At 35.9% G+C, this 12568-nt stretch overlaps 2 protein-coding genes across 3 annotated transcripts in view; one reads left to right on the top strand and one right to left on the bottom strand.

Annotated features, from left to right (window-relative positions):
- Window positions 1-3871, bottom strand: part of LOC126380620 (HEAT repeat-containing protein 5B) — a 33716-nt gene extending 29845 nt beyond the window's left edge. For both annotated transcript variants that reach the window (XM_050030151.1, XM_050030150.1), the window contains exons 1-4: window positions 3598-3871; window positions 3203-3333; window positions 2774-2985; window positions 1440-1587 (exon numbers count right to left, since the gene is read on the bottom strand). In XM_050030151.1, coding sequence (XP_049886108.1) covers window positions 1440-1587; window positions 2774-2985; window positions 3203-3328 — 486 coding nt within the window. In that variant the 5' untranslated portion in view covers window positions 3329-3333; window positions 3598-3871. The remainder of the gene's footprint in view (window positions 1-1439; window positions 1588-2773; window positions 2986-3202; window positions 3334-3597) is intronic.
- A 2381-nt stretch (window positions 3872-6252) lies between these two features.
- LOC126380657 (CCR4-NOT transcription complex subunit 9) lies at window positions 6253-10636 on the top strand. The gene has a single exon (XM_050030223.1). The coding sequence runs from the start codon at window positions 6508-6510 to the stop codon at window positions 7402-7404; it is 897 nt and encodes a 298-aa protein (XP_049886180.1). The 5' UTR covers window positions 6253-6507; the 3' UTR covers window positions 7405-10636.
- Window positions 10637-12568: the final 1932 nt, after the last annotated feature.

A 12568-nucleotide genomic window follows, 5' to 3' on the forward strand; every position in this document is an offset into this window, starting at 1 on the left:
TATGTATGAGTATCAACAACGACTATATGACATCCTCTCCAAAACTCAGGTGAGTCAAATCCAAACTATAAAAGATATTACTCAGTGAACGATAACTGATAAAAACATAAGAAGTGTGTTAGGTATTTGTTTATATTCAATCGTTAAGTAGGTACGACTAAGCGTAGTGATTATATTTATTCACTTTGGTTACAACTACGTCATAACTAGGTTACCAACTCCTATTCTAATTCAAAGCCGTGGACTGAGTAATTTCCTGTGTTCTCTATGAAACGACCGTAAAATTGGTATGACTCAATTACAGTACATACGATGTATTAACCGAGTAACACGCACTAAACATAAAATAATCTTTTTTGAAGTCGGTTAATTAATTAACGACCTCAGTGGTCCAGTGGTTGAGCGTTGGGCTCACGATCCGGAGGTCCTGATTTCGATTCCCGGTGGGGACATATCACAAAAAATACTTTATGGTCCCTACTTTAGTTAGGACATTACAGGTTGATCATCTGATTGTCCGAAAGTAAGATGATCCGTGCTTCGGAAGGCACGTTAAGCTGTTGGCCCCGGTTACTACTTACTGATATAAGTAGTCGTTACATGAGCCATGTCAGGGGTCTTTCGCGGCTCAATAGTAACTCTGACCCCAAGTTGATGAGGTTGGTACTCCACTTTACAACCCACACGATAGAAGAAGAGTTAATGACCAAATAAATAACTGTTATTCAATTTATAAGTTATTCCATTATAATATACTTAATAGCTTTTTTTAATCAAATGGGTTTGCTCTTGAAACTATTCTGCCTCTTATAATTTGCAGCCACTTTTAATACGAAGTCTTTAAATGCCACTCGCCCATTTAATGGTCCATCATGTTGGAAAGGACCCACACGCCCGGAAAAATAAACAGCAGAGTTCAGATTATTCAATAGATATTACATACTTTTACAGCGCATTTTAAAATGGCCTCGTATTATTCCGGCTAGTAGAAACTCAGTAATTGCGTAATTAGTAATAAGTACCTACTTTAAAAACATATTACTAAGCCTAAGATTAGTTCATCCTTGTTAGATATTTTGTGAATTTTATCAAATGAGTGATGTTGTAAATTTCAAATTATTGAAACTACTATAATAGGCTTTGCTATCGTAATGCATTCAGAATAACAACATGTTTAACAAAACATCTCGCTAAATACAGAATGTAGCACAAACAATTGTGAGTACAATATAATGTTTACTTTTACTCAAATATAATGAATATAAATACTTTATTGGTGAAATCATTAAAAGAAGTATCCATACAAAAATATCATTCAGATCATAAATATAAATAGCATATTGTAATAAGAAATCCAAATAACAACTGTAACATTCAAACCAGATGTCACAGCCATTAATTTAGTCAGCTTAATTTTTAGCTTGTAAATTTCACATTACCTTTTCCAGGGTTGTCATGATCTCAAGCCTGGTTTGGGACTCTGCACTCTTCAGGGACCTGACCAGAGTAGTCACAGTTTCTTCATATGACCTGCCCATCATTCTGCCGAGTTTCTCATACATGCTGCCCAGGCAACAGATGGCAGCCCTAGACAATAAAAAGAGACACGCCTTTTTTATTTTCCCATATAAAATAATATTATAATAACATAAATCTTATATGACACAACACGCCTGAATCCCTGAAGGGGTAAGCAGAGGTGTATACTGTATGCACCCACACTCGCCAGCTATGTTAGACATAAATCTTCAATTACATAAACAAATAATTGATTAATACTGACAGCTTTGATTTTAAGTTTTTCTTATTCTCCATGTCTTTTTATTCTGACTACAAAGAAAATAATAAGTTTTATTGCAAAATGTAACAATAATTAAATAGGTATAGAATACAGAGCGCAGCTTAGAAATAGCTTGTAGGAAAAATCTCGCATAGCCAAATCCGTATAAATTCGCTTAGTTTAAGTTCTAAAACAGCCCAGCCGCCAAATATCGAAACTCGTGATTCGGCATAATATACAGAGTGTTAGTGACATCATAACTGAGGGGATGATTCAGACCATGATCGTGAATACTTGACTGTTTTTGTGTTTTTTTTAATTATATTCTATTCTATAGTTTTGCGATGGAAAATTCTAGTTGATTATATATTCTTTATTGTATGTACACATATAAAAAAACCAAAAAATAAAAAATGTATACCAAAAGGCGGGCTATCTCTAAAAAAGATTTCATCCACCCATTATATGTTATCCATAATTAAGCACTGTATATGTCCCACTGCTGGGCACTGGCCTCCCCACAATCAACCTGGATTGGGTATAGACCATACTCCACCACGCTGCTCCACGGTGGGTTGGTGGAGGTATTTTTACGGCTAAAAGCTGGGACCCAGGGCACGGAATGAAGTTCTCAGGTAACAAACAAAATTTAAAAAATATGCCGAATTGAGTACTCCTTCTTTTTTGAAATCTGTTGAATATACACATTGAATACATACACTCTGATTCCTTGTACTTATTTTCTTTGTAGTTGTTTTATTTATAAGTTACTTTATTACTAATCAGTAACAGGTTAAGTGACTGGGTCAAAAATAAATGACAAAATGCTAATTTACAAATAGAAGCCAATCTAATCAATAAACAATCAATTTTTGGCTTATTTTTCAATTTTAACTATTAAGTAACAATGAGTATGAAGTTTGACTGCTTTATTGCTGTCACAGAATCTCAACTGACTAAGTTGTCAAGTAGCCTATTGTAAATGGTACTTACAATCTAGTTGGCAGGTAAGATGGGGAATCATCCTTTACTTTTATAATATCATTGCATTTGTTGACAGTGTCAAAGAGGAGAAATGTGTCTCCTACAGAGAACAATGTGGCCAGACACCTGGCCAGCAGCCTTCTAGCAGGAGCCCCAAGGGACTCACGCAAGAGATTCACCAACTGTGCCACTAACTTCTGCTGGCAATCCTTGATGTCAGACTGAAAATATCATAATGTTTAAAAAAAATATATATTATTATATTACTCCTCCTGTAAGAAAGCCTGTAAGCTTATAGTTGCCAAAATTAGAAGCATTCTTATGCATTATTATTTGAAGGCTACAATTGGAATGTGTGTAATTTAAATGTGGGTTAATTATATTGTAACTATAAAATAATATATTATTATAAAATGAAGACCATAATTTATGACTTACCTTATGTGCTGCCACAAGAACTTTGTCCAAAAATCTAAGCCATTCAAAAATAAAATGGGGTTTCTTATCATCAGGCAACTGTTGCAGAGCTGTTTCATTTAGTGTCAACGAATGAGACACTTCCATGTTAACTGAAATATAGAGGTATAACTTAATAATATGATAGGTATTATTTATGTTTGTTATTATAGAAGAATATATCATATACACACTTAAAAAATAACTAATAATATTTCAGGCCTATTTGATCCAACTACTTGGATCTTCTAAGGAAAAGACCAAGTATGAACAAGTCTATCTCTGAAATGGCGTCTGGAGATGAATCAACTCGACGAATGTCGCTGTTATTCGTAAGATGAATTGTACGCATGCAAATTTATTTCTTTATTATTTACCTTTGGGACACAATGCTGTTCGCAGATCTATTGCACTTTCTTACTCTAATCTTACTAATGTAACTGATATGCACTTGTTTAGTAATTTCTTATCATAATATTGCTTGTTTCTTATGAGGTCCAATGGATATATTTTAGTATATAGATGAATATTGACAAAAAATAACAGCAAAATAAAATGTTCGTGATAAGTTATAAACTATCCTACTTCATGTTTTTTAAACAATTGTTAAACAAATCAAATTGTTACTCTGAAGGAGAGAATGAATGAAGAGAAAACTGAGAAAACAGGCATAAAATGATATTTGGCAGTTGTCAGTCAAACTGTCAAAAGCAAGTCAAAAGTTAGCCATAGACATTTTTTGTTTCAATTAGGCCCGTCGTCTACGCACCAATATGCTCGTGCTCGTGAGTCGCGATTCGTGTCGTGTCTGGTCAGTCAATTTTATCCTTGCCGTAACCAAAAAAAATACTGGATGCTGGAAATTTGTGTTTCTTCCTCGTATGCAGAGCTTAGTTTCTAACGCCGACAGCCCCGTGATACCTCGCGGGGATTCCCATTCCCTTCCCGTTGTAAAATCTCTTTAATAGTAAAGATACTTACTGGTTTTCTTTTTCAAATTGTTCTTTTTTGTACTCTGGTTTTATCTATCGAAAGGTTAGGTAATAAAGCTCTTTTTCATAAGTTCCCAAAGTGAGAACATGAACATACTCGGGAACGGCACATCATTGCTTGGAATGTAGGCAACGCCATCATAAAGAAGTTGTACGATATTATTATTATTGTCCATCTATGCGGGCAACTGGGGCAACATTGATGGATTGGCGGCGGCAACAGAAAAGACAATAACACTATTTAAAATCTACAGTGCTAAGAGGTGGGACACCATTGACTTTTATTTGGTTCCGAAATAAATCAAACTAACTTTTGCACGTAGTCTGTGATATTGTTACTTTACTCTTTGTTGTGGAACTATTAATTCTGTGACCAAGTGAGAATATATTCCATGGTCTGCATTTAGATTATCTTTGGTTTGGTCTGGAACCTCAGAACAATAACTATAGTCCGGCAATCTCGTGCGCGACCCTCCTGCGGGGCGACAGACGGTGGCGGGGACGGGGTAGCTAAGATGTCAGCGGGTAGCAGGTGGTGTAGCGGGGAAGGGAAACGCGTGCATCTGCGCGTCAAGTAGCGATGGGTCGTTATCGGTTTTTGAGATAACGTAACGTAAGCGTTATGTGATTTCCAATAACTAGTTTCTTAACTAGTGATTTTTATAACTAGTTATTTTCACAACGTTCTGAAGCAAACGCTCGTGTTTCATTTAATACACGAAAGAAAGGATCGATTTTGTTGCGATCCTTTTTTTTAGGCGCGTTTTACATTACTCGTTTTACTCCTTTACGTTGTCAAAGCTATGTGTAAGGTGGTCAATGTAAAACGTCGTTTTCATCTTGTCATTACGAATATTGTAAAACCAGTGATTTTGCGTGAGTAGTGAAAGTAGCCAAACATCGACGCTATGCCTTAAACATAAGAGTGAATTCGATTTAACTTTATGGCGTTGTGATTAAAAGAGTTATTGAAGACTGATGCCTATTTCGATCGTTTAAATGGCGTTATGAATATCACTAGTTTTTGTTGTAGTGGAAAACGAGTGATCACTGTTCGAGCTCGTAACTGCATATATAACCAGTTATGGTTAATAACGCCCATCGCTAGCGTCAAGTACGGCAGTCTCGGCCGCGCAGTCGAAGCGGCAACACGTGCTTGATAATCTGTTCTACTTTGAGGGCGACGCACACGAGATTACTATCTGAGGATGAGTAAGGCTATCTCAAGACAACTGAAGGAGATTGTACATAAAGTGTACCAATTTTTTGAAAGGCGAAAAAATGACCGAACATCGGCCGAATACGTAAACGACATTGGAAATTGATTTATAATAAAACAATCTATTAATATTTAATTTTTAGTTTTCCTAATAGTTGGTCCTCAAGCATAATAATAAAAATAAAATAAAATAGTTCTATCTTTTTATTCACTCCTACATATATTACGTCACAAGTAAGTACAACTTATCGCAAGATTTATCCTGGCACACTTCTCTACGTGTGCAGCCGTGTTCTAGAATGTCAAGATGATGACGCGCTACCCCGTCCCCGCCACCGTCTGTCGCCCCGCAGGAGGGTCGCGCACGAGATTGCCGGACTATAAAGCAGCTTTAGTTATTGTTCTGAGTCTGGAACTTTTTGGTGGGAACGGAAACGGAACGATTGCTTTCTACGTTGAATAATCTAAATAATTAATACGAAGTGGTGTTTTGTAGTTAATGATCGCATTAAGTTAGTCGAAAAACATTCGCGATAATGTTATTATATCGGAATATTCAATAAACAAAGTGTACCTACCTATTTTCACTTCGTGCCAACAAGCCGCTTCATAACTCAAAAGTTTATGCTAACTTTTGAGTTAATTCGTTTGGGGTTCGGAGTAGGAGTCTGCTCCGAGGGTTTCATCATTCATCGTCATCACATTTCATTAACCATCATCAAGAAAAATAATACATAATAAAAATAAATTCATGGCTGTATGGGCATAGTTTCTTTTGCCTTGCCCTTCGGGGAAAACCAAAACAAAAAAATGTCTTTGGTCTGTAGTTCGCTTCGCTCGCAACGCTTTCTGTCTTTCTGACTCTGAGTGTCGTTCATGGTTATTATCATCATCACAGTTAAAATAAGAATATTAGGCCATTTTATCATGCGCGTATGAAATAAAATTGTTTATTTCAGTGATTAGTGATATTTCAATAGTGATAATAAAAGTACCATGAATTTAGTTCTTCGATTATCATAGAAATCAAGTGCCAACTGTTTTGTGCTTCAGAACTTCAATACTTTATAGATTCAATGAATAATAACATGAGTTCCCAACAAAGCCCTGCAAACATGCAAGCCGTCGTGGATAGGGAAAAAATATACACGTGGATATTAGAACTATGCAATCCCGAAACGCGAGAGAACGCTCTTTTAGAGCTTAGCAAAAAGCGTGAGGTTGTACCTGACTTAGCGCCTATGTTATGGCATAGTTTTGGAACTATCGCCGCTTTGTTACAAGAAATAACCAATATTTATGTGGCGATGATACCCCCGACGCTAACTGCCCACCAAAGCAACCGCGTGTGCAACGCTTTAGCATTGATGCAATGCGTAGCATCTCATCCTGAAACAAGGTCTGCATTTCTTCAAGCACATGTACCTTTATTTCTTTATCCATTTCTGCATACAGTGTCTAAAACTAGACCATTTGAATATTTGCGATTGACAAGTTTGGGAGTGATTGGAGCATTGGTCAAAACTGATGAGCAAGAAGTGATCACTTTTCTCTTGACTACTGAAATTATACCTTTATGCCTCCGTATAATGGAAAATGGATCTGAACTATCAAAAACTGTTGCTACATTTATTTTGCAGAAGATACTACTTGATGACAGTGGTTTATGTTACATTTGTCAAACATACGATAGGTTTTCACATGTAGCCATGATCTTGGGTAAAATGGTACTTTCTCTCGCCAAAGATCCATCAGCACGGCTTTTAAAACATGTAGTCAGATGTTATTTACGCTTATCTGACAACCCTAGAGCAAGAGAAGCCCTGAGACAGTGCCTTCCGGATCAACTCCGTGATGCAACATTTACTGCATGCCTACAAGAGGATAATTCAACAAAGCATTGGTTGGCACAACTGATCAAGAACCTGGAAGCCCAGCCTCCACCTGCAAGTCCAGCCCAACAGAACATGTGAGCTCCGGTTATATGGGGCTACTACTACTGCACCGGGTTGTAGTGTAGTCAATATAATTAAAACTGTTTGATACAGGACTCTTAAAATACTATTGGTATAAACACTGCAGTTCCCGGAAGTTCATAGTATAATTGCAAATATTTTTATACATACATATGTTACAACTTATATCTATAGTTTTGCTAACACCATATAGAGCACAAAATATTGAGGCATGTAGCCTATACTGTATCATATATATTGTTTGCATGCTGACCATTATAATATTGTATAAAGTGTTTTAACTGTTAAGAACATTAAAATAACACATTTCCATGTATCTCTGCTCCATAACATTCAGGTTTATAGCTATAATTATCTTAAATTTAGAATAGGTTTATATTAATAGGTAAATATTGTGAATTGTTCTAATAAGTCCTTTAATTCAGATTGTTATTAGCCTAATAGTTAAATTAGAAATGTCACAAGAGTATAACCCAAAGTGCTCATTGATCTATGTTACTGGTTGCTAGTTACTTTTGTCAGTCTTCTATTAGACATTAAGAATCTTTGTTGATTCAACATGTTTAATTGTCCAGCAAATATACAATAAAATATTTGAATAGTTTTTATCACAAACTTGTTGTAAATTGTTCAATATATGTTGATGCTGGGCTATTATTATGAATATCTCTTCCAAAATATAGGAAAATAATCTAGCGAAATAATTATTTTTATATCCATTAAAATCTGAACTCTGTGGTGTTAAGGTATAGCAGAATTAATTATGTATAGCATAGTTTATGGCATGCTCCAATCTGGTGTTTATAATGCAATTCTTATCAGTGTTCGACATTGGGTAGATGACTTGGTCAAAGATACATAATATAAATAGCCTATATGCCTCCCACTGCTGGGCAAAGGCATCTCATCATTATAATATGCTAATCTTGAAATAGAAGCCAGTTTAAGAAGATCAAAAAGCAATAATTTTTTTTAACTTATACTTATTATGAATCAATAATTTAATCAATAATTTGAAGAATAATTGAATGAATAATAAAATTATAATTACATAACAATGAGCATTACTATTTGAACATATTTATTGATGATGTCACAACTAAGTATTCCATACAAATTCCATATCATTAAAATTTTCGTTTTATAAAAAGTATTTCATTTGACTGGGTTGTCTGTCATCTAGCCTATTATAGTATTGCTTAATAATTATAAAATATTTATGCTAGTTTTCAGGTAATGTTACATCTCAGGATTGTTTTATGTATTGTTAGGGTTTCATCTTGATTTGGCTTCAATGTCTCAATAATTGAATTTGATTTGATACTAACGTAGCTTAAGTCTTAACTACTAACTAACACATTTATAACCATACATGAAAGTCTGAATTAAATATGTCTTTTTTTTATGTTATAATCAGTTTTTATGTAAATTTTTCATCCTAACTAAATTATCTGACCGATTCTGGCGTTTAAAACTTTATTTTAGTCTGACAGCTTATAAAATAATGCTATCCTTCACTTACGACAAGAGCAAACCCGAAATAGAGATCTAGTTTTATTAACTGTCAAACTGAATTAAAAGTAATTTGGTGTGCCAAGAATCGGCACAGTTCTTTGCTATAATTTGATTAAGCTAAATTATTTATAAACTTACTTTTTTAAGTAACTAAGTACTTACCTATCTAGAGAAAGATGTTAAAGAAACCAATGAAAGTTGTGATTTTGTTTAGTTATCAAGATAATAATTATCCAGTTGTCATTTCATGAAGCTCATCTGTCAACTGCCATTGGAAAGTATCCCAAGTAATAATGATCCTAAAACCTGGAAAACCTATCCATGAGGTCACTTCATACAGACCAGTCAGCCTTCTGCCAACAATGTCAAAGTTATTGGAGAAGTCTCTACTACACAGGATGCTAAGTCATGAAAGAAAAATATCAACCCGGATCACCAATTCGGCTTTCGGCAGGAACATGCCACCATAGAACAGGTCTACAGAGTATGTAGGACAATTAGAACAACCTTTGAGAAAAAAGAATCCTGCTCATCTTCTTGCCTCGACATACAACAAGCCTTTAATCGTGTCTGGCACAAAGGCTTGATGTTTACAATAAAATCATTACTACCACATACATTCTATGGAGTCTTGAAATCTTATATAATTAATAGATATTTCAAGTAATAGAGGAGAACAATACATCGGGCTTTCACGGAATATATACTGGGGTACCACAGGGTTCTGTTCTTGGACCTGTCCTGTACACATTGTATACTAGTGATCTACCACAGACCCCAATCATGACAATGGGACATTCGCTGATGACACAGCCATACTCGCTTCAAACAAATGTCCAACCCAGGTCTCTCGAATCCTACAAAACAGCCTTAACAAATTAGAAGATTGGATGGCTAAGTGGAGAATCGCAGCCAGTGTGTCTACATCGGTACATGTAACATTTACTCTTTGTAGGGGGATTATAGGGAGGATTGCGCACCTGTTATTTTAAACGGCAAAATTCGGTAAAGTACCTACGCATGCACCTAGACCGCAGACTTACATGGAGAAAAGTAAACACGTCCAAACAAAACGAGACGAAATTAACCCAAAGGGTCTATATTATCTATATTACAAGGGTCTATATTGGCTGCTGGGTCGAAACTTTAAAGTAACTACAGACAAGTTACTAGTTTACACAGCGATTCTAAAACCGATTTGGACATAGAACACCATGGTTCATCAAATCAACAGAAGTGCACGAAATTAAATGTACCGATGGTCAAAGAAGAAATAAGCAATCGTGGAACCCAGTACAAAAAAAGATTACAAATGCATCAAAATCAGATTGCGGGGCAACGTACTAAGTATTCCAGAAATCACACGCCGTCTAAATAAGTAACGAGACATTTTCGATAAGTACAGTCAGGCCGAATGACTACTTCAAAGAAAAGACTGACTTCGCTGGGAGTAGCGTCCTCCATGCCATATAAACCCAACTCATCTGCTTATAGTCAAATGAGACAGACAAAAAAAGTTGTTGTGATAATTTGAACCCTGATTTACATGCTTCATATATTTTAAAGAACCATGGTAGTCTAGCAATTATTACATGGTTTGGTCTCAATAAACTGTTATTATTATGTAAAATAAAACTAGATTAGATGATAACAGCATTTCATATCCTGACATGGTTGACTGGTTACGAAATAAACAATTTAATAATTTTGCAAATTTGTATTTTATTGTTGATATTAAAAATAATGGAACTCATTTTACAAGCTATTCCAAAGTAGAGATATTACATTCACAGCTAAAATATTTAATGTCCCTATGATTTAAAAATCAGGACCCTTGGTTGGATATCTGGATAAAGCCCATCGCCTAGCACCCATATAATTTGAGTTAGAATATTTTTTATGAATCACATTGTTTGAAAGCCCCCAGTCCGTTCTGCTATATTCTCTGGAATTTGTTCTGGAAGACGGAGCCATTCTAACTCTAGGTGTTTCTTGTGAAATTGATAATAGATTGTTGAATCCTGTAGAGGTACTTATACCAATACATTTCACACCACTCAGTCCGGCTGTAAACTGTGTACTACGACTTAAAGTCAAAATACTTTGGTCGCATGCTTTATCTATGCATGTAAAGTCTGTCCTGTTATAAGTTTGTGTTTCTTTCATATTAAAAGGATGTTTGGCGATACAATTGCAATTTTTGCGGTAATCTTTTCTGCGGACCATAGTTATACTGTCGTTATCGCATCGGTAGGGCTTCGAGGAGAAGGTATTTACTGAAGTATCCCTAAACCTCTTCTTCGTAAGTATCTCTTTAGATATTAATTTATTTATCGCGGCTTTGCTGCTACGAGAACTAGAGGGTGGTACCACTTTTTGTACCACTTTCCTTTTTTCCACCGTAAATGTTTTACTGACTTTCGCATTCTGTTTTTTAGTTCTGTTGGGACACTGAATAGATTCTGTGCGCGAGGGCAATATCTGGGAAGATTCGTCTACTGACGGCACTACTATCTCGTCGCACAGCTTCTGAGCTAATGACGACATTGAAAATGCCGAGAAGATTTTATCTTGACGATAGGTACTCAACTGTACATGTTGCTGTTATTTGTGGGCTCGGAGGCTATTACTTTCGTTCATTTATTCACATTTTGTGCTGTTCTTTGGATGTTATCATAATGTATATCAACAATCAATAGTTGTGTTGACGTGGGTGACCCATTGTCAACAAGGGTGGGTCCATGGTGTGTCATAGATTTTAGGATTTTAGTGTTATGTTCTTTGCAGGAACATCCTTCTCTCTGAATACCGAAACTAATAAACTTTTTTGTTGATATCGTTTTGTCTAACTTTACGAAATATTCTGAATCATGTTTATTGAACTGGTCTACTACCAAAAGTGGGTGAGTAGGTAAGCAATCTTCTGCTTTTTAACATTCCACACCACACACAGGCAGTACCGCGAGTGTCGTAGTGTGATGACGCGGCACGCGCGTATCTAGGTAGGTAGGTACCTACCGATAACAAAAAATAAAATGTGCCTATGTCCTTACCCTGGGGCTTTTATCCTTTGACAATATGATGGACAAATCAACGGAATAGAGCAAAAAGGTTGGAAGAGCTAAGTGAGCGCTAAACGCACGCCATACAAGTAAGTAGAGCAAATAGTTCATAAGTACTTCAACTTTTCACTCCATTAGTCCGCAAACTTTACGACGCACGGAGCTCCGCGATAGTAGTTACGTAGGTACCTGTATTCAAAAGGTCGTCTTGTGCATTATAGCGTCCACGCCAAAAAAAAACCAAATACTTATCGACTATCATGCAAAAGGATCCCTCCTTATCACAGGAAAGCTAAACACCATAGTATGATCAGCATTATTAAAAAAAGCGTTTGTACTTATGTATGTAGTAGGTATCTTGCGAAAAGCCCCGCTTCCAGCCCCACAAAAAGTGGCAGAAAATGTTGTATTGGCAACTAACGCTATGGCTACTCCTACTCTACAAGTTCGACGAATCCGTAGAGCTAAAATTTCCACCCTGGTTAGGACCAATTCCTTGCTTTCCAATACGTGTAAGTACCTACCCTCCCTATGTTTCAGTTTTGACAACAAATAAATTTCATGTGCCGAATGAAACATTGTGT

This window comes from Pectinophora gossypiella, chromosome Z, assembly GCF_024362695.1.
Source record: "Pectinophora gossypiella chromosome Z, ilPecGoss1.1, whole genome shotgun sequence".
NCBI classification, from domain to species: Eukaryota; Metazoa; Arthropoda; class Insecta; order Lepidoptera; family Gelechiidae; genus Pectinophora; species Pectinophora gossypiella.